Below are 19,970 nucleotides of genomic sequence, written 5' to 3' on the forward strand. Positions count from 1 at the left end.
ACACTCCTAACTCAACTTAAACTTACATCATCCCTCCGCATGCCTATTAAACCCCTCACACTATCATTTAATTTGCTCGATCGGCTGTACTCGAAAAACTTTACCCCTTTTTTTTTCAACTAACTATTTTAATTAATAAACTTTGAGTAATTAAATTTAAATTAAAAACAATTTTTTTTTAAATTATTTATTATCTTTTGTTTTAAATAAATAAATTTATTATTTTTACTACAATAATAGATTTATTTATTTCAAAGTTTAAAATTATGATTATAATTGAAATTATTAATTAACTATTGAGTGTATGAATACTTATTTATAGATAATTTAATTTACTGAAAAAAAGCTCTCTATAAATATTTTTTAAAACAGAAAAATAAATGAAGATAAACGAGTTGTTTAAAATAGAATCTTTATTAGATAAATATATATTTATAAAGACTTGTCATGTTAAAAAAAATATTTATATATTTTAATAATCACCGTAGTGCAGTAATTTATAGAATCTAGTGATCGATAAATATAACTATAAATATTAAGGAGTGAGAACAGAGTAGCGGCCGACAAGGAAAACGTGACACTCGTCGCAGACGCGAACTGGCTTTGCTGAATTGGGCAGAGCTATAGTGTTGTCGCTGCAGGAGTTGCAGAATATTTTTCCACAGTTTCTGCAGTGGTGCTGCAATCATTAAATTTATAAATAATTAATAACTATACAGATAATTAATAAATAATTTCAATTATTCATTTTTATTTTTTAAAATAATCGCAGAATTTTTTAATTTACCCAAAGATTTTAGGGGAGAGGGGGGAAAAGTGGACCCCTTAATGAAAATAATTATAATATCATTAATTTTTTTTGCGCGTGTACTTCTTTTTAAACCTTTGATACTTATTTTCACTTCATTATGCTGGGTCGATTAAAATTTAAAAATCGGAAATTACAGGCAAAGTGGGCTCTATAATAAATTTTGTTTAATTTGTTTTGTTTAATAATATAAAAAATCATTTTAATAGTCTGCTACACTTAGAGAAAAATCCAGTAAATTTAACTATAAATGACAGTTAAAGAGCGCTTCAACTATTTTTTCGGAGTTACTACACACCAATACATAGTTATTATAAATATCTCTAAATATTTTTTAGTTCAATCAACTATATAAATAGTTAATGAAACTGATTTTTAAATTTGTACACTGAGAAAAAAAGAATACTTTTATTGAGAATATTTACTTGATATAAGAACATATATTCTTGATAATTTCCAAGAATATATAATTTTGTCTCAAGAATTCGTAGAATTGAAGGAAATAATTTTTATTTAATTCAAGTAAAGCTATTCTTTTGTTTACTTATAATATAATATCAAATTCATATAATAACAAAAATAAATTTGATGCTCTTTTCTCAAGAAATTGATAATTAAAAATAATAAAATAAATATTTTGAACGGATTTCTTGAATCAAGAAATTCTTATTTGGAAAATAGTACTTTTTTTTTTCAGTGTATTCAATTAGAAATTTTTAATTTGTTAAACTGAACTTTGGTAGTTAATTCATCTATAACTTTTTCATTAAAGCAAACAAAAATATTAACTGTAATTACAATTTTTTTTAGTTAATCTAATGTATATTCTTTTGTTAAATAAATTAAGTAAATAATTGACGTAACTGCTCGAGTATAAAAATTTCATTGAATTAAATACTTAATTATATTGCTTTACAAATATATCACTCACATGGTTTTAATTATTAAGTAGAGATTGTATAGAATTTTAATTAGAATTAATTTTTTTTGGAAAGTTCGAGTTTAATTTCAAAGATAAATTAGTTATTGAACCATTAATAATAAATATTAATGTCTTGATGTTATAAAGGATCTACTATAATACAATCAAAAAATGTACTTGTCACTTTGTCAAATGACATAAGTGTACTGGTGCCGAAATTGTTTTCAAGTTTGGAATATAACAGTTCTGAGATATAACATTAAAACGTAATTTTATTATCTTTAACTTTGTTAATAAATTATATTTATTGATTTATAGAAAATTTTAAGGAACCCACTTTGCCCCCTTCTCCCATTTGATAATTTTTTTAAAAAATTATTTAAAAATTTTTCCAAGAAAATTTATAATTCGCTCAATTATTTAAGTCTGACATTTGATAGTTCCAATAAAAGTCTTGTTAAAATAAAAAAATAATTTTTATTCTATTCGAGCGCAAAAGTGTTTTTTTTTTTTTTTTATGGTTAAAATAACGACTACACTGTAAAAAGAGCGGTGCTAAAAATGGACTCATTTTAACTCCGCCCGGTGTAAAAATGAAATTACACCGGTGTAAGAGGAGTAATTTACCGGTGTTAAAAAAATCGGTGTTAAAACGGGGTAACCAGTGTAAAAGCAGGGTAAACTGCGTCCGCTTGGAGAATGAACTCTAAAAATTATAAAACACAAAAAATGTAAGTTCTTTAAAAAAATTAATAACAAATATCATTTATTAACAAGTATAGTGATCGAGTAAGTAAAAATATTCACAAAATAAAATATTTTAACATCTGTAAAGAATATCTACACCGGCGGCGGCGTTATTTTTACACCGCTTTCGGTGTTGAAATTTAACACCGCTGATTTTAACACCTACTCCGCTTGGACTTACCCCGGTGATTTTTTACAGTGTATCTGATAAAAAAAAAATGTGTATCGAATGCTCGCTTGCCAATAGGCCCGTTTTTTTTTCACACTTTTCATTTGTGCTCCCTCTTATTGCTCATTTGCGTACGCATTTTGTCTTCTTTTCTTATACTTATTCTCATTCATCACAACGACATAGACTATACTATTCCTTGAATTCCTTGAAGCAGCAAGTCCTGCAAGTCATGCAAAATAAAACACAGCAAAAGTAAAGAAACTAAACAGATTAGAGCGCGTGGTGGGGAGTTACGGCGAGGAACGAGCGTTGACGCCTTAGTTCATCGCTCGCCGCTAGGTGTCGCAGGCGACGAACTTTTTTCAATTACAGAATATTGTTCTAGAACTCTCAAAAGTGCTACTCATTTTTAATTGCCCTAAATTGATGCTATGTGTCAGTTTGGTGGGAAGAAAATTTTTTCGGGGCACTCTACACTGATAGAAAAAATTTTTTTGATAGTAATAAACTAGATTTATTAAAACTCTTGTGAGAAACTTCTTTAACATGAATAGATATTTATTTCCACCAAATAATATTTATTGATAGTTAATAAATATTTTTTCAGCGAATATTGTCGATAGATGGCTGCATAGAATTACATGCAGTTATATATATTAGCAAAAGACTAACAGAAATAGTAGTAAATGTTGCCATATTTCATATAAAATATAAAAATTATTTAAAATAATGGGGATCCGTTTTGCCAAACTCCGCTTGAAGTCTTTTATTGCCTGCTGGGAAAGTTACTTGCTATCTTTGAACTGCGATGTCATTGGTCAGTTTTTTTTAAGATCTGACAAAATAGCGGAGTGTAATGTTTCGCTGCAGAGGTTCTGTGCAAGAACTTTTTAAGGGGTTAAGGTGTCCATCTAATTGACTATTCAGAGTCCAGTGCTTTGAGAAATATTGACAATTTTAGTCGTTCAGAGCATAGGTTCGGATCCGGCACTGAGCAGTTAAAGCCAGTGATTGATTTCTTGTAAGATTTCAAAGTCTCTATTTAAGTATTAATTGAATTAGTGCCGTAAGATGGGCAGTGGTTTTTAGAGTAGATTAAGAGCACAAAACAAGGGTTTACTTCAAGATCCCTGGATTAAATTGCGGTCGTTTTTCGTAATTTTAAATCAACTTTTGTAATTTATAAACTCAAATTGATAAAAAAAAAGCAGAAAAATTTATCGCCTGAACTTAAATTTAAAAAATTTATTTAATACTAACTATAGAAAAATAGAGATCAGATTTCAAATTTAAAGATGAAAAAAAAATCCCAAGTATTATAAATTTTGATCTTTCTGCCAAAAAAAAAATTTTTAATTAATAATAATTCTACCACAAACGATAATTAAGAAAATTTTTTCTCAAAGATTGAAACAAAGAAAAATCCTGTTTTTTAAATTTTAATTTCATATATTTTGATATTTTTTAAATAAAAATTTTTTTCACAAAATTGATTATGCTCGTCTTCAATTAGACTCTCTAAGTTTGAAATTAAAATTCATTTTAATTTTCAAATTTTCCCGGGTATAAATTATTAATTATGGAGGCGAGGACAATAAATTATAAAAAAAAATTCATAACAATGATTAAGCTGCTATTAAAAAAAAGGATATGTAAAATTAGAAATTTCTGGTTGCAATCAAAATAATAATAGTAATAGCAGTAGGAGTAGTAGTAGTAGTAGCAAGCGAAGAAAAGAAACGATAAATTGTAGCGATTACGGATTTTTCCCTTTTCACAGTTTTGCGGAAGAGCTTCGGCCATTATAAAGACGGTATAGAGCTTAACGTTCCGGAACTCGAAGCATTATTCTGAAAATACATTTTATTTTATTTGTTTTATTATTTTTAACTCCTATCCACTAAAACGAGTACATCCAAATTGAATCTTATAAATAAGCTCGAGCTTTCTCTTTCCGTTATTACCCATATCGTCCTCGTCCTCGTCCTCGTTCTTGTTCTCGTTTTCGTACTCGTACTCGTCCCAGTGCCCAAGTCCTGGAATAAACTCTTCTTACCGATAACCGATTTCACAAAGTTAATTATTGAACCGTCCCGTTGCAAGTGACTTACGATCTGAATGTCGTGAACCCTTGAGAAAATTTGGAGCCCCGCCAGACTTGAGACCACATTCAACCACTTAAATATATATACATGTATATATAGATATAGATATATATTTATGTGAAATTACTTCTGTAACCCACACACGGGAGTGAGAAAAGTTAAATGTCTTATCATCTTCCTGCGGATACTAGAGCCGTACATCAAATTTTTAAATTACAATTGCACTGTGACATTTTATTAAGGGTTTTATTTTTAAAAGTGCTAGAAAATCTTATTAGTTTTTTTTTGCGTTAAATGAGGTAAAATAAGCCGCGTGAAATCGGTGAGAAGAATAATTGTAGTTTTTTCAAATCTTAATTAATTCTTTATTTCATAGCAAGCGATCCTGACTTGGAATATCGGGCAAATTGTTTGGTAGAAAAGTAACCCATAAAAAATTAGACAAAACAAAATTTTTTTTTTTGCACACGCCAGTAATTGACCGACGGATTACTGACCTTTTACCGAAGTTAAGTAATGAGGGCAGGTGGTGAACTTTTTCGCCGTTGACCAAAAGTTAAATAAAAATTTATCAGGATTTATTTGTAGAGAATTTAATTTCCTATAAATTTTTTTATGAATGATTTTGTTGTATCCTTGGTAATCAGGTTACAATTGTTAGTCTAAATAATGAATTTGAAAACATTGAAATTTTCAATAAAAAAAATTTTAATAATTAAATATTTAGTCTTGGAGAGGAGGAAGGAGTAGATAAAGCGAATAAACCAGGCTTAAATAAAATCCTACGAGGCGTATTTTTTTTTTTTCTAAAAAACAAACGGGTGTAAAAAAATGACTTTTTATTTATATTCGGGTGGTTGTAGCTTCCTGCCGGTACACCAAAAACCCCTATTTAACAGCACCGCGGCATATTTAACACATCGAGTATGGTAATACTGAAGCAGAGAAGAAAAAAGTTTGAAAAATTAAGTGAGGGAATAAAAAAAATAAGGACGCGAACGTGTTATTATGCAATAACTCCCAGTAGCTTGTCGGAGGTAGTGAAACGCGTGAGATTGGGGGCGCCATCGGGTTTAAAACTCTATTTTAAAGCTCCGGATGCTCAACGTCTTTATTATCACACATTGATGACGACTAGCCTGTGAATATGCATGTTCATGTCAGATGCTCAGAATTACCATATATTCACTCTATCAATATATTGACTTACTATTGAAAAAAAAAAAAAAAAAAGATTTTTTTTTAATTTTTTGTTTTACTGAAACTCATTAAAACTATTTTAAATTTCCATTTAATTATTTTGTTACTACCGATTGTCAGAAAATAAAATAAATTTGCCAAAAAAAAAAAAAAAAATGTAATTAAGAAGTTTGATTACCTTACGACGAGTTAAGTTGAACTCTCGATTACAACCTTTGCAATTAGTAACAAGTCGATCATTAGCCCATGTTGGAGTACCATTAGTACCTTCATTATTAGCTGCTTGATATTGCGCATTGTCTACCGCTTCACGTAATTCACAAGCTGCTAATTTTGCTACACTTAATTGACCACCTAGTTCTTCTAAAGTGTGCTCTTGCTCGGTGCATATTTCACGGAGCGCATAGTGTTCTTCTTGTAAACTCAAATATTTCTGAAAACAAAAAATTTAAGAGACTTGCAGATCTAATCCACACATGCCCGATTTGGTGCTTCAAGGTGCTGTAAAGATTTTCGGGTCAAATTTTTATTAGAAATTCAAGGAAATTTTATTTATTCCATTTGTTTTTGCTCTCGCTTGACTCACAAAATTTATTTCGAGTCAATCGATGAGTCTAAAGAAAAAAAAAAATTGTGACAGCAAGTCCCGATTTTTCTATAGTTTTTCTATGCATTTTCTCGAGAGCTGAACTTTCGAAAAAGTGAAGGCCAAATAATCACAACGCACGCAGAAATGTTAATAGAGATGATTAGAGAAAAATTAAATAATGAAAGGTCACAGAAAAAAAATTTTTTTGTTCTATGCATAGACCTCGCATGCCCAGTTTGGTGCTGCAGAATGTTTTTAAACATTAAAAATTCGGGTACTTATATAGAAGTAGGGCTCCGCACAAAACTTCTATTTATACCAAGCAAATATTCTGTTTTGTACATATTGATTTGAATCCGGGGTTTTCAGCAAGTATGTGTCAGTAGATTGAAAATACTTTTACTTAATTAGATCTTTTTTAAACATCAATGATTTATAACTTTATATATAACTTATATATATTCATAACTTTATATATATTTGTCAAATTTTAAATTTCCGTGCAAATGCACACTACTTGACATAATTTTTTTTATTTTTCTATGTTTTGACTCTTAAATCAACCGCTAAAAACTTAGGTAATTTGTACACGGAGAAAAAAATATAGTAAAAATTACAATCTTATAGTAAAATTTACTAACAGATATGAAAAAATACATTCTGTATTGTAATTATTACTAAACGTTTAGTAAAATTTATTAGTTAGTAATAATTACATAATAAGATATTAAAAACTACTATACGCAATGTATTTTTTGCTAAAACAATTATATTTTTTACTATCAGTATAGTAAATTTTACTATAAGTATTTTTAATAAATACCAATTTAAAAAAGTAAATTTTCTAATACAATATAGGATTTGTTTCTATACAAAATATTAAAAATTACTATACGCAATGTATTTTTTGCTAACACAATTGAATTTTTTTACTATCTGTATAGTAAATTCTACTATGTATAGATAAAATTACAATTTGGTGGGGATAGCATATACAAATATGTATTACAAGTTCTGAAACTTTTGTCCAACGGAGACATCGGGCCGTCAGACATAGGAAAGGATTCGCGTGCGGCAGATCAGGGTTCGAATCTCGGTTGAAACCAAGTGGTTTTTTAAAAAACAAAAATCGACACCAACACCAATACAGATGACATAAATAGCAATAATAATCAAAATTATAGTAATAATAATAAAAAGTTAAAAGCTAATAAAAATTTAATTTTATTTTTTTCCATTCTAATATAGTAAAATTTACTAAACGGGATAGTAAAACTTACCAAACGGAATAGTAAAATTCACTAAACGGAATAGCACAATTTACTAAACGGGATAATAAAATTTACTTATCTGTTTATGAATTTTTCATATAAATCATAAGCGTTTTAAGATTACTATTCAAATTTGGTAATTATTCTCATATTTTTTGGTAAATTTTACTATATTTTTTTCTCCGTATATGTGCCAAAATAGGTAGTAGTTCCATCCTGAGTACGTTAACGGACTCGTCAGCAAGACTATGCTAACATACTCTTGCCTTAGGCTACACTTTATACTAGTAAGAATAGAGCTGAAACCCTGTAGTAGGCTTCACCCCACTCTATACGAGCGAAAAAAGGCAGATTCCTTCCAATTTATAGATTGGACACGGATAAATTATTCTTGTTTGAAATGCTATGGTGTCCATTGAAAATTTTAATATGGTCATAGTAATTTTTGCATGTGTTTATTTCAATTACCGTTAGGTAGCCAACATGGTCCGACATTACTATGACACCATATCGTTTCGAACAAGAATAATTTCTCTGTGTACTTGCATCTCTGTACTTGGCAAGCTTTTGTACACCGTAAAATTAATGAAATAATAAAAGAATAACAATTTTCACGTACTCAAGAGTTTCGATTTATTGTAACTTTTAGATTAGCCTTATAAACTACACCATCATACGGAATTATATGAAAATTTATTATTATATATGAGAAAATTTATTTTGGAAAATTTGTGAGACCTCATGTTACTTTTATAAATTTTTTGACATTTTAAGTTCACGGCTTGAATAGGTATCATGTGTTCAAGACAAAGCTATAGTAAACAAATTTAATCAACCGTGTAACTAAACACGTGGAAACAAATTAATTATCGGTAACTACACTGTAAAAAATTTGCGGAGTGAACGAGGAGAAAATGAATTTTTATTTATTTGATTTCCTCGATGTGAATTTCATTCTGAAGGGGAGTTTCGGAAAATATTAATTTAAAAAAAAAATTCTAATACATAGTGAGCTTAGGTCTTTAATATTTTGATATTTATATTGAGTACGGAAATAATTACGAGCTCCCTTTCTATAGTATATATATATATATATATATACTAACGCGAAATGATTTTTAAAAATTATAAGCAGCTGATAATAAAACTTGAGAAAATATAATTCCACTGAGTCACTAATTGTCGTATGACTTACATAAACCATACCACGAGATAACATTTCATATTGTACCAAAATATAAAATATTCCCATAAAAACTGTGTCACTATAACTATTCAATAATTTTATATTTTCCTTATGTATTATATATATGAAATTATAATTTAGTGATTTACTATAACATTTTAGGATGAATTATTAATATCTTAATCTATTATTTATTGAAATAGTTATGTTTCTAATTAATAGCTGTTTCTATCAGATATAAATTTATTTAAGTATTAAAACTCCAGACCAGAGTGAATTCAAATTGAAATAATATCCGAATTTACTCCCGATTTTTTACAGTGTACTGTGTAAGTATAGAAAATTTCGAAAAACGTGTGAAGCCCCTCTTATATACAAATACGAAATTCGAATGAATTCCATTTAATTTATTTGTTTTCGCTCTCCCTCAACTGAAATAGTCGATTTCGAATCAATCGGTCCACGAAAATTTAAAAATGTGGTCATGCCTCATCAGGAATAAAAAAAAAATTTTCGTTAAAAAAATGAACAAGAGATTTATGAGTTACCTCGTGAACATTCTTCAATTGGTCAATTTCCTGTAAAAGTTGTGAAATCTTTTCAGTGTTTGAAACAGAGGCTTCTTGAAGTGAAGTGCGCCACTCGCGTTCCACTTTTAATTCTCTCTCAACTCCATTGGCTCGTGCCTCACGTTCGGCGACTTGAGCATCCAACGATCGTACTCGCTCTTCACTATTTGTACGTACATTGTCTATATCTTTACACCTTTAAAGAATGCATAAAAAAATATTAATTCTCTTATTACTTAATTTATTTATTTATAACAAAAAAAAAAAAAAAAAAAAAAAAAAAAAAAACCAAAATAATTCGTCAGTCTAATTTTATTTACTCATGCATAATTGAGATTATTTAAAATTTCACAATTGAATAAAATGACGCAGTTTGAATATATATTGTTTCAATATTTTTTTAAGCCCCACAAATTTTTTAATAAAATTATCGATTTTCATATTTAATTATAGAGTACTTATTTAAATGTTAAAACCAAACGATCAATGGTAAAATTAACTAGGTCATTTTACTTTAGTGGAAATTTTTATTCAGGAAAATAAAGTTATTATTTCTACGTGTGATACTCGTGAGAATGTTGGTAATTATTTGAATAAAAAGCTTCCGATGGAAATTTAAATTTCTAATTACTAATAAATTTTTATTATTTATGCAAATAACTCACGAAATTCTTAGTTGAAAGTATTTTCAATGCCACTGTCGGACTCTACGGGAAAAATCTGATCGAATTTATGTAGCGCATAAAAAAAAAATTTTTTTGTTTTTTTGTTCGAACAATGGTAATTTTTTTAAGGAAAATGAGCTTTGTTCCAAAACATGATACATAGTTTCTATGCAGTTTTTTTCGTAGACTCTAATTATGCAGCCGAAAAAATTTTCTCTCATGTTTCTTTGTTCGAACAATCAAAATTAATATCAAAATTCTAAACTAACAATCATAAATTTTTTTTAAGCTGACTAATCGACTATACGGACAAAATCAGACCGAAATCATGCTTTGCTTGACAAAAAATTTCCTTGTTTATTTGTTCGAACAATAGTGATTATTTTAGGAAATATGAGCTTTGTTTCAGAACGTAATATATCATTTCTATGCAGTTTTTTCCGTAGAGTCTAATAATACCGTCGAAAAAAATTTTTTAAAAGTGATTCTATTGTTTCTTTGTCCGAACAATCAAAATGAATCCCAAAATTCTAAACTAACAATCATAAATTTTCTCAAAGTTCACTAATTGACTAAATGAAAAAAACGCGACCGAAATTATGTACTACTTAAAAGAAGTTTTCTTGTTTTTTTGTTCGAACAATGGTAATTTTTTTAAGGAAAATAAGCTTTGTTTCGATACATGATACATCATTTCTATGTAATTTTTTTCGTAGAATCTAATAATGCAATCAAAAAAATAATAATTATGGTGTTTCTTTCCCCGAACAATCGTAATTAATAGCTAACAATGATATTTTTTCTGATTAGACTAATAAACTAGGCGGTAAAAATTCGTTCTAAAACACATTTATTAAAAAAAAAAAATAATTTATCAAAATAATGGATTTTTTAATCTTAAAAAGCATTCTCGCGGAAAGATTTGACTTTTTCGACATTAACCACTTTAAATAAATTTATAAATGGCTTATCTAACTATAAATTTATAATACGATTTAAAAAGTTAATTAATCAATTTTAATGACTTTAAAATAAAAAGATTAATGTCTATTTGATCAGTATGATAAGAAAGTTTACTACCGGCTGACTAAATCAATACCTGAGCTACTTAGCGAAATCTACTAGAAATCAAAAATATATTCAAAATTTTTTTTTTTAAATTAAATAGAATAATCATTAATTGGGAATTAATCAATACACAATTTTATTTATTTGTTTATTTATTAGTAATAATTAGTTATTATATTTTTTACAATGATAGTGTGGTAGTGAATTAAATAATTAATTAATTAATTTTTATTGAGTATTTTTTATAACTGTAACAGTAATTAAGCCGAAGATTAGTGATAATTTTCAAAATTGCGTCATAGTAATCGCTATTAAATTGATAACAACAGTCTCATTATTTCACATCGTGCTTAATAACAATTTTTGTAAATAATTATTTTTATGATTATAAATAAGGAGATTGGGAAAAATTTTATTCTAAGATTTTTTAATTTTTTAAATTTGAGAATTCTGTAGTACAAAAAAAATTTTTTTTAAATTTTCCTTTTGGATCATGAGTAAAATTAGATAAATATAAGATTTAAAAAAGAAACTATCAAAAATTCATTTTTCCACAAACAAAAAATAAAAAATTTTTTTCTAAATTTTGAAAATGAAAAATTTTGTAAAATAAAAAATTTTCGTTATTTTTTTTTTTTAATTTTGAATCAAATGAATTAAAAGAAAAAAAAATAGAGGAAAATTTTGAAAAACAAAAATAAATAATAATAAATAGATATTTACGTCATAAGGCCGTGAAGTGGCGGTTTTCCGAAAGCGACGATATTTCGATATGAGCTTAAAATTCGTGGCGGAAAGGTTCGAAAAGGGCGTAATTTTAACGTCCGAGCTGTAGCCGAGGACGGAAATTTACGTTCGTTTTCGAACATTCGCGTCACTAACATTAAAGCGAATATCGAAAAAAAAGTCGTTGTCAAAATCACCACTAAACAGACGAATGACGTACAATATTTTTTGTTATTATCGCTCCATAAGTTTAACTTTTGAGGGATAGGAGGTAAATGATGACATTTTTTTTTTTTTTTTTTTAATCAATCACTTGTAGGTGAATATAGATATTTCTTAAACAAACAGTTGACTAATTTGTATTACTTGCTTTAAAAATATACACTGATAATTTACTTGTATCGTGTATTTATGGTTAATAAAAGGGTGTGGTTATTATTTTATTAACATTAGGTCCGCTTCGTAATAAACTGCCAGCAGAGAAATAATTAGCGTTACTCAATAGTAACTAAGTTTAAACTTTACTAAAATTAATTGGTCGGTACACTAGAATGCGACTCTTTTTTTTTACAATCTCTCTCAATTTCGTCTGGGTGTACACGAAAAGTTCGTAAAAAAAAAGAGGGGGTAAAACTTCATGGCCTAGGCCGTGAAAAAAAGACGGTATAGTAGTCTCTAAAAAAGAGCCCCTTTACGGACGCCACCCGGCGCTCAAAAGTTGAACCTTTGGAGCGAGTATAACAAAAAAACAATGTTTCTGGTTAAAAATTTTTTTTTTTCGAAAACGAAAAAAAAAAAAAAACGTACTTTTGATCCATTTTTTGAATGGTATCAGACATAGACAATATCCGAGCTTCCAATTTGACAATAACTTCATTTTTGTGCTTAAGTGAACTCTCGCAGTCCTGAAATAAATTATTTTTTAAAAAAAAAAAATTTGACATTTTTATTTTAAATTAAAATAAAATTTGATATTTCATCAATGACAATTTTATACAACAAACTTAAATATAGTAAATCGAACTTGAGCTTAAGCATTTATGGGAACAAAGTAAATTACTGAGGAACACAAAATTTATTCAAGACAATTAAATCGTAATTTCTAACTTTAGCGAAACTCAGCGTCTTTATGGTCAACTTTATCAGAAGTTTGTTCGCCCCTGAAATCTCTAGAACTCGCCAGGTCAGCAATAGGTGGCGATTTTGGGGAAAGTGGACTTATTTTAACAAAACTTTTAGTTGAACTTGGCGTTGTCGGAGTTTTTCCCTCCGCGTCTTTCATCAAATGGTTGTATTTTTCAAGATTGTTTAGAATTTTACCAATCTGATTTGTTTTAGCATGAAGACGACTCACCATCTCTCCTTTTTGCGTCAATTCCACTTCGCATTCCTATAATGTTAATTATTTAAACACCAAATTAATCAGCATTCATTAATTTACTCCAGCTATAAACTCAAAAAATCACATTCCCGCCAACCTATTTTTTTATTTTAGTTATTAATCCTAAACTATTAAATTTAAAAAAAAAAACATCAGGACCTTTTTTATAGAGAATTAAATTTTCTATAAAATCATTCATCATCAGTTTTTTCATATTTCTAATATTTAAGTCACAACTTAAATTAGAAAAAAAATTGTAATAGTTAATGAAATCCAACCTGTAATTTTTTATACATTTCCAAGTTTATTAATTTAATATCTTCTAATTGTCGTCGTAAAGAAATAATCGTATCTTGTTTCTCATGAATATCTTTTTCCAAAAGTTTCATTGCAACTTCCATTTCGGATTTCATACTTATCTATTTTCAAAAAAAGATAATAAATTATTTCTTATCGATGTCGAAATTTCTCTTCAATTAAAAAAAAAAAAAAGTAAACCTGTAATTCCAGTTCTTTTTCAATATCTGATCTAATTTTCTTTTCACTTTCAATTCTGCTTCTCAATTCCTCTAATTCTGAAGTCGTCTCTGTTATTTTAACTGGCGCTTTTCCGGTCTAAAATTTAAAATATTGAAATCGTCCCATCATAAAAATAATTAATAATTATTTATTATGATTTTTTTTTACCTCAGCATGATCTTTTATTTCAATTCCAAGTTCTTTTTTTAACTGACGATTTTCTTCTTGTATTGATAAAATATTATTTCGCGCTATTGACAAATCTTCTTTCATTAAAGCGTTTGTTGTTGTCAGTGTCTCAACTTTTGCTTGTAAATTTTTAACAGTAGCACTAAAAATAGTTTATTTATTTTAACTAATTTATATTAAATTCATTTATTTATTAATTAAATAATTAAATTACTTTAAATGCCGATTTAATTCTTCAATATAATTTTTTTGATCTAATACAGTTGTCATATTATCATTTTCTAATTCATCATCTGGCGAATCACCGGGTATATGATTACTATTACGTAAATACAGTGAAAAATCAATAACACCTTGCTGACAATCTAGATCTTCTTCCTAATTATTAATTAATAATTTAGTTATTTTTAAATAATTAATTCTGTTCACGGAGGGAAAAAAATGGGAATTTTTTCAATTTTGCTTAGTGGAAATTCCTTTGTTGGCGTTATAAGTTTTACTATGTCAACATATGAATTGTAACTATGTCACATAGAAAATTTTGCTTTGTTGCATACGAATTATTTCTATGTCGACAATGTAAATTTTTCTTACCAACATTGAAAAAATAACTGTGAGATATAGGAACGATTCTTAAGAAGACATTGTAAAAGTTCCTGTGTTAACATTGCTAAAATTCCTTTAATGACGTAGGAAATCCCTCAATGTCAACATGGGAAAATTTTCTATGTTAACATAGAAATTATTCCATGCTAACAAATTAAAAATTCCCATGTATGTAAAAATAAAATATTTGTATGCTGATGGTTTTTTTACGTAATTAATTAATCGAATTGATGATTATATACTGTCGGAAACACGATGTAATCGACTTTTACGTACACGTTTATATTAATTGAATTTATAAAAACATTTGCTCATTGGTAGGTGCTACAAAAAAATTTTAATTAAATTACACAAAATTTTTTCGAAATCTTTGGAAATCTACTTTCGTAAACCGTGAAAGCTTCACACGTCTCTATTTTATCACTTTAAGGCCTAAATAATAATAATGACCAAAATATTTTGTATTTTGTTGTTTTTAGTTTCTTGTGAACTTTTCCTATGCAGCACAGAAATTTTTTTTATGTTGACAGAAAATTTTTCCTATGCCCACATAGTTATTTTTACTACGTCAACGTAGGAATATTTCTGTGTTAACAGAGGAATTTTTCTTTGCCAACCTAGGAAAAATTTCTATGTTGACATAGTAAAATAACCATGTCTATATAGGAATTTCATGAATATTAACAGAGGAATGTTTCTATATCTCCATGGAAATTTTTCTAATGGTAATATAGAAGACATCTCTATATGTGGGTAAAATTTCTATAAAATATCGTTATATTCTAATTTTTTTCTAGTAAAATTTCCTGCGTTGATAGAGCAAAACTTGCTATGTCAACAAAGGAATGTCCCCTCAGCAAAATTAGAAAAATTATCATTTTTTTCTATCCGTGCAGTTAAACATAAACTTAACTATCTTATTTCTTATTAATTTAATATAACTTACAAACTATCAAATTTAACGAAAAATTCATGACAAACTTTTTTATAGAGAATATAATTCAAATTTAAAAAAAAATTCTATGGAAAATTATTTTACAAATTTTATAAATCGAATACTTGAACTAAAAATAACTTTAAATCTATCAGACTTATGAAAAAAAAATATTGTTACCATTTTTGTAGAGAATTAAATTTCCTACAAATAAGTATTAAGATTTTTTTGTTGTAAATTCAATAGTTTCGCCATTACAAACGAAAACAGTCAACTACATAAAAAAATTTACTAATTCAATAATTTACCTTGACACAAAAATTACAATCAATAACATTAAGACCAACAAGTAAACCCATAACAACAATAGCTTCTTCACTCATCATCAAAGCATCTGGTTCAAAATATTCCGATAACAAATCATCGCGATGATCAATTAAAATTTTTAAATAATCCGCCAATTTTTTTTGCATTAATGCCATACGTAACCAAGCACGTGCTCTACCCATCGCCGTTCTATATTCATAAAATAATTATATTTATTATTAATAAATGATCATTAAAAAAAAAAACAAAAAAATGTTAATATCGCGGTTACCTCACAGTAGGCAAGTCGCGAATACTTGAAGTTATGTCCTGAGCTTCTGGACAATATTTTTCAACTAATTGCAATATATCCCAAAGCTCCTTTTTTGGGCCAAGAAGACCCTGTAATAATAATAAAACAAACGAATAATGATAATGATAATGATAGTGGGGTAAAATTATTTTTACCTTTTTGGGTCTGAGCCCATGTCTCAAAACATGTTCAAGTACGATGAAAAAATGCTGCAAGGGCATATGATCTGAATCAAGCATTCTTCCGTACTTCAATGAAGTTTCTATTAGCTCTTTAACAATTAACTTTGATATATTTACTAAGTTACTTCGCTCAATAATTACTGGATCCCGTGCTGGAATTTTAAAATTTTTATGTCTCTAGTCAAACTTTAAAAATTACGGCAAAACTATCAATTTCCGGTAAAAAATCAAAGAATACTTTTTTCTAGAAAATTTAATTTCCTTTAAATTAGTATCTGTACATTTTTACCGTAACTCGCATTGTTTAGTCGTAATTTTAAATTTAAAGTTATGGTCGCAACAAATAAATTTTTTTTACTGAAACAATTAAGACTTCAAATTAAAATGACTTTTAAATTATTGAGTTTATGAAAAAAATTTATGAATACTTTTTTTTTTAGGAAATTTAATTTCCTACAAAAAATCGCTCTATATATTTTTTGTAAACTCAATAATTTGATAAGAATTTAAAATTAAAAGTAGAATCACAAAATTTTCTAGCAGCCTCAGAGAAAAAAAATGATAACAATTAGAATGATTGTGATGATTTTCTTGGCTTAGCATCAAGACAAATAAACAAATAGCAACAAATACAAACACAAGCTGAAGTGGTGAATTTGCGGTGGGCTTAGAATCTCGCAAAGCTCATGTTTAATAAAATCTGATTGTGAGCGGAATTGTCGCTGCTGATTTAATCTCAAACACGAGTCATTATGACGGTGATGATGAGTGTTATCAATACCACTGATAGCTAGAGGTGGCGAGGGCGATCTCTGCATTGATTCTTGCATTGAAAATTCAACGTCCTGCAATTCCTTAAGACACAGCCACTCTCCATCAACAGAAACACGAAAATTGCACAAATAAATAGTGTCCTGTGCACCAGCCATATCTTGGTCAATCATCGCGCCTCCACCGTGTTGTATATCACCCGGTGGACGGATTTTAGTGTTTGTCTCTTGCCTCATTAATTTAAACTACTCAAAATTAAAGGCGACACTTTTTTTTATTGCTTTTGTATTTAAATTTATCAAAACGTTACTCAGAAATATCAGCGCAGAATTTTGTTACAAGTTTCTAATATTGATTTTACAAAGCTGACTAGTGTCCTCTGCGTTAATCAATAAAAGGGGAATACCCAAATTATTATCATTATTATAAACAACTAGCGCTCCCTAGTAACTTTTATATTTTTTTCTTTAGGGTAGAAAATTTTTTCGGCCTAAAATAATTTTTTTTAGACAGAATCTCTAGTCTAGTTTTAAAAATTACAGTTAAACTATCGAATTTTGGCAAAAAGTATTAGAATATTTTTTTCTAGGGAATTTAATTTCCTAGAAAAACAAAAGTACCAGTAAATTGTTATTGTAACTCGAATTATATAGCCGCAGTTTTTTAATTAAAATTATGACTAAAAATTTTTTTTTTATTGAAACAAAATTGAGGACGGAATTTAAAATAAGTATGAATTCAAATAAAAGGCGGGAAAAATTAGTGGGAAATTAAAAAAATATTAATTAGAGATAATTATTTTTTTGAAATTAATATTAAATTTCAATAAAATTTTAATTGTGAAAAAGGATTTTTACAATTTTTTAATTTAAAGCGGAAGTATGTTTAAATTCTGTGATTTAACCGGGAGTAACTAAAGAAATTAATAAAAATTGTTTAATTAGCCGATTAATTGTTATAATTGTTAATTTAAATGATTATTTATAATAGAAAATGATTAAATAAATTTATAAAATTTGAAATTTTCCCGCGGAATATTAAAAATGGCGCTTGCTACCAACGTAATTTATTGTCATCCAGATAATAGTAGACAGTAAAATAATAAATAAACTAGAAATAAATACATATAAAAAAATAAATAACTCACGTCGAGGTGACCACCAGGCATCGAGTTTTCTAGGCCGGGAAACCACGAGGTCGGGCCACTTGTCCTCGCGGATTGAATAAGTCGAAGGTGATCTTGATACACTCGCGTCATTATCATCTGACACCATACTCCCGGACAAAGATTTGTCTGAAGGAGACATCAGAGCACTCTGAGTTTCCATTTTATATTTAAATATCAATAATATAATTTTTAAATAATATCACAAGCACTAACTTTTTTTTTAACTATTTAAAATACCGTCATTTTCACAATAATAATTATTTACAAAAATCACTTCACAGCGAGTCTGTGTAAACACTAGTTATATTATAGTGACTTGTAACTAGTGACAAAATATCTAGTGATAATTTATCTTTATTATCAATTATTTAAATTTTAAATAAATAAAATTTATTTTTTCATATTTTTTTGTTAATTTTAATTTTTACAAAAAAATTCAAAAATTTTTACAAGGAATGCATTATGAAATATGCAGTAGCTCGGCAACAGAACGTGCAAGTCCGGTGTAGTAGCAGCACGACTTTTACGCGAAGCACTTGCGTGTTTTTTTTTTTTTAATATTTTAAATATTTCTATCATATTATGCTGCCACATTATTTTGATTTACGATTTTTAATTTTTCTCCTATTTCTAATAAGTTATTTTTCGAATATTTAAATTTACCACACAAGTAATAAGAATAATTATTAAATTATTAATGACAACAAAAATTTCAAGTACACTTTTTAGTCTAATTAATATAATTATTGATACAAATAAATTTTAATAAAATTATTACATTTCAATTTTGAAATTTCGCGCCAAGTTGGCGCTACTGCGCGTTGCTGTATTCGACGTTCAAATTTTTGCTGAAGTGGGGGAGGAAGAATGAATCGCAAAGTCGATTGCTTTGTATCAGCTGACGGTCCAATAGCGTCAGTCAGTATCATCGACAACGGCAGTAGTAGTCCAGATTCTTCTTTACGTTTAAATTGAAACACAGTATTGCAGTTAATTCGCGGAATTATTTATAAAATTTATTGTTCATAGTCATTGTTTAATTAAAATATGCAGTGTTTGTAAAATTTAAATTGTGCAAAGTGGCTGTGGTGTAGTTAAGTGTTGAGTGTTCAGTGCAAGTGTAAAGTGTTGCGAATTGCTGATGCTGATAACTTCCAAGTTCCTGAGCAAAATCATCTGGCATCGTCTGGTGGGAAATAGCAGTTAAGTGACGTTTCTTTAGCTGGAATACACTTGGAGCAATTTAAATTAAATCTCCAAGTGTATTAGGATACCCTTCTGCATATTATTTCCCCACCAAGGTTTGTTCAAACATTTACGTGTTTTTTTTTTTAATTTTTTAAATATTTTTCTATCATATTCTGCCGCCACTTTATTTTGACGTATGATTTTTAGTTTTTTCTAATTTCTAATAAATTATTTTTTAAATATTTTTAAATTTACCTCGCAAGTAATAAAAAAAATTAATAAGGGTGTATTCCAAAATGCGCTACGCTATAGCTGTTCGCAGCGCATTTCGGAATGCACCCTAAAATTTAAAATTTCAATAATTTTAAAAATCTAAACAATTACT

General features: G+C 27.9%; 1 protein-coding gene across 3 annotated transcripts; it reads right to left on the minus strand.

Annotated features, from left to right (window-relative positions):
- Positions 1-395: 395 nt before the first annotated feature.
- Positions 396-18,692, minus strand: LOC103570431 (RUN and FYVE domain-containing protein 2). Of its 3 annotated transcripts, none has more exons than XM_053738369.1 (12): positions 18,377-18,692; positions 16,432-16,610; positions 16,256-16,365; positions 15,966-16,173; positions 14,332-14,495; positions 14,097-14,259; positions 13,908-14,024; positions 13,688-13,828; positions 12,836-12,933; positions 9,549-9,765; positions 6,133-6,387; positions 396-679 (listed from the first exon to the last, which is right to left on the minus strand). In XM_053738369.1, exons 1-12 carry the CDS (start codon positions 18,555-18,557, stop codon positions 536-538), a joined length of 1,977 nt encoding a protein of 658 aa, XP_053594344.1. In that variant the 5' UTR covers positions 18,558-18,692; the 3' UTR covers positions 396-535. The 3 variants fall into 3 exon arrangements, with proteins under 3 accessions (XP_053594344.1, XP_053594342.1, XP_053594343.1); XM_053738367.1 differs by lacking the exon at positions 18,377-18,692 and adding an exon at positions 17,096-17,785; XM_053738368.1 differs by lacking the exon at positions 18,377-18,692 and adding an exon at positions 17,240-17,783.
- Positions 18,693-19,970: the final 1,278 nt, after the last annotated feature.

Source organism: Microplitis demolitor, chromosome 4 (genome assembly GCF_026212275.2).
Source record: "Microplitis demolitor isolate Queensland-Clemson2020A chromosome 4, iyMicDemo2.1a, whole genome shotgun sequence".
Lineage (NCBI taxonomy): Eukaryota > Metazoa > Arthropoda > Insecta > Hymenoptera > Braconidae > Microplitis > Microplitis demolitor.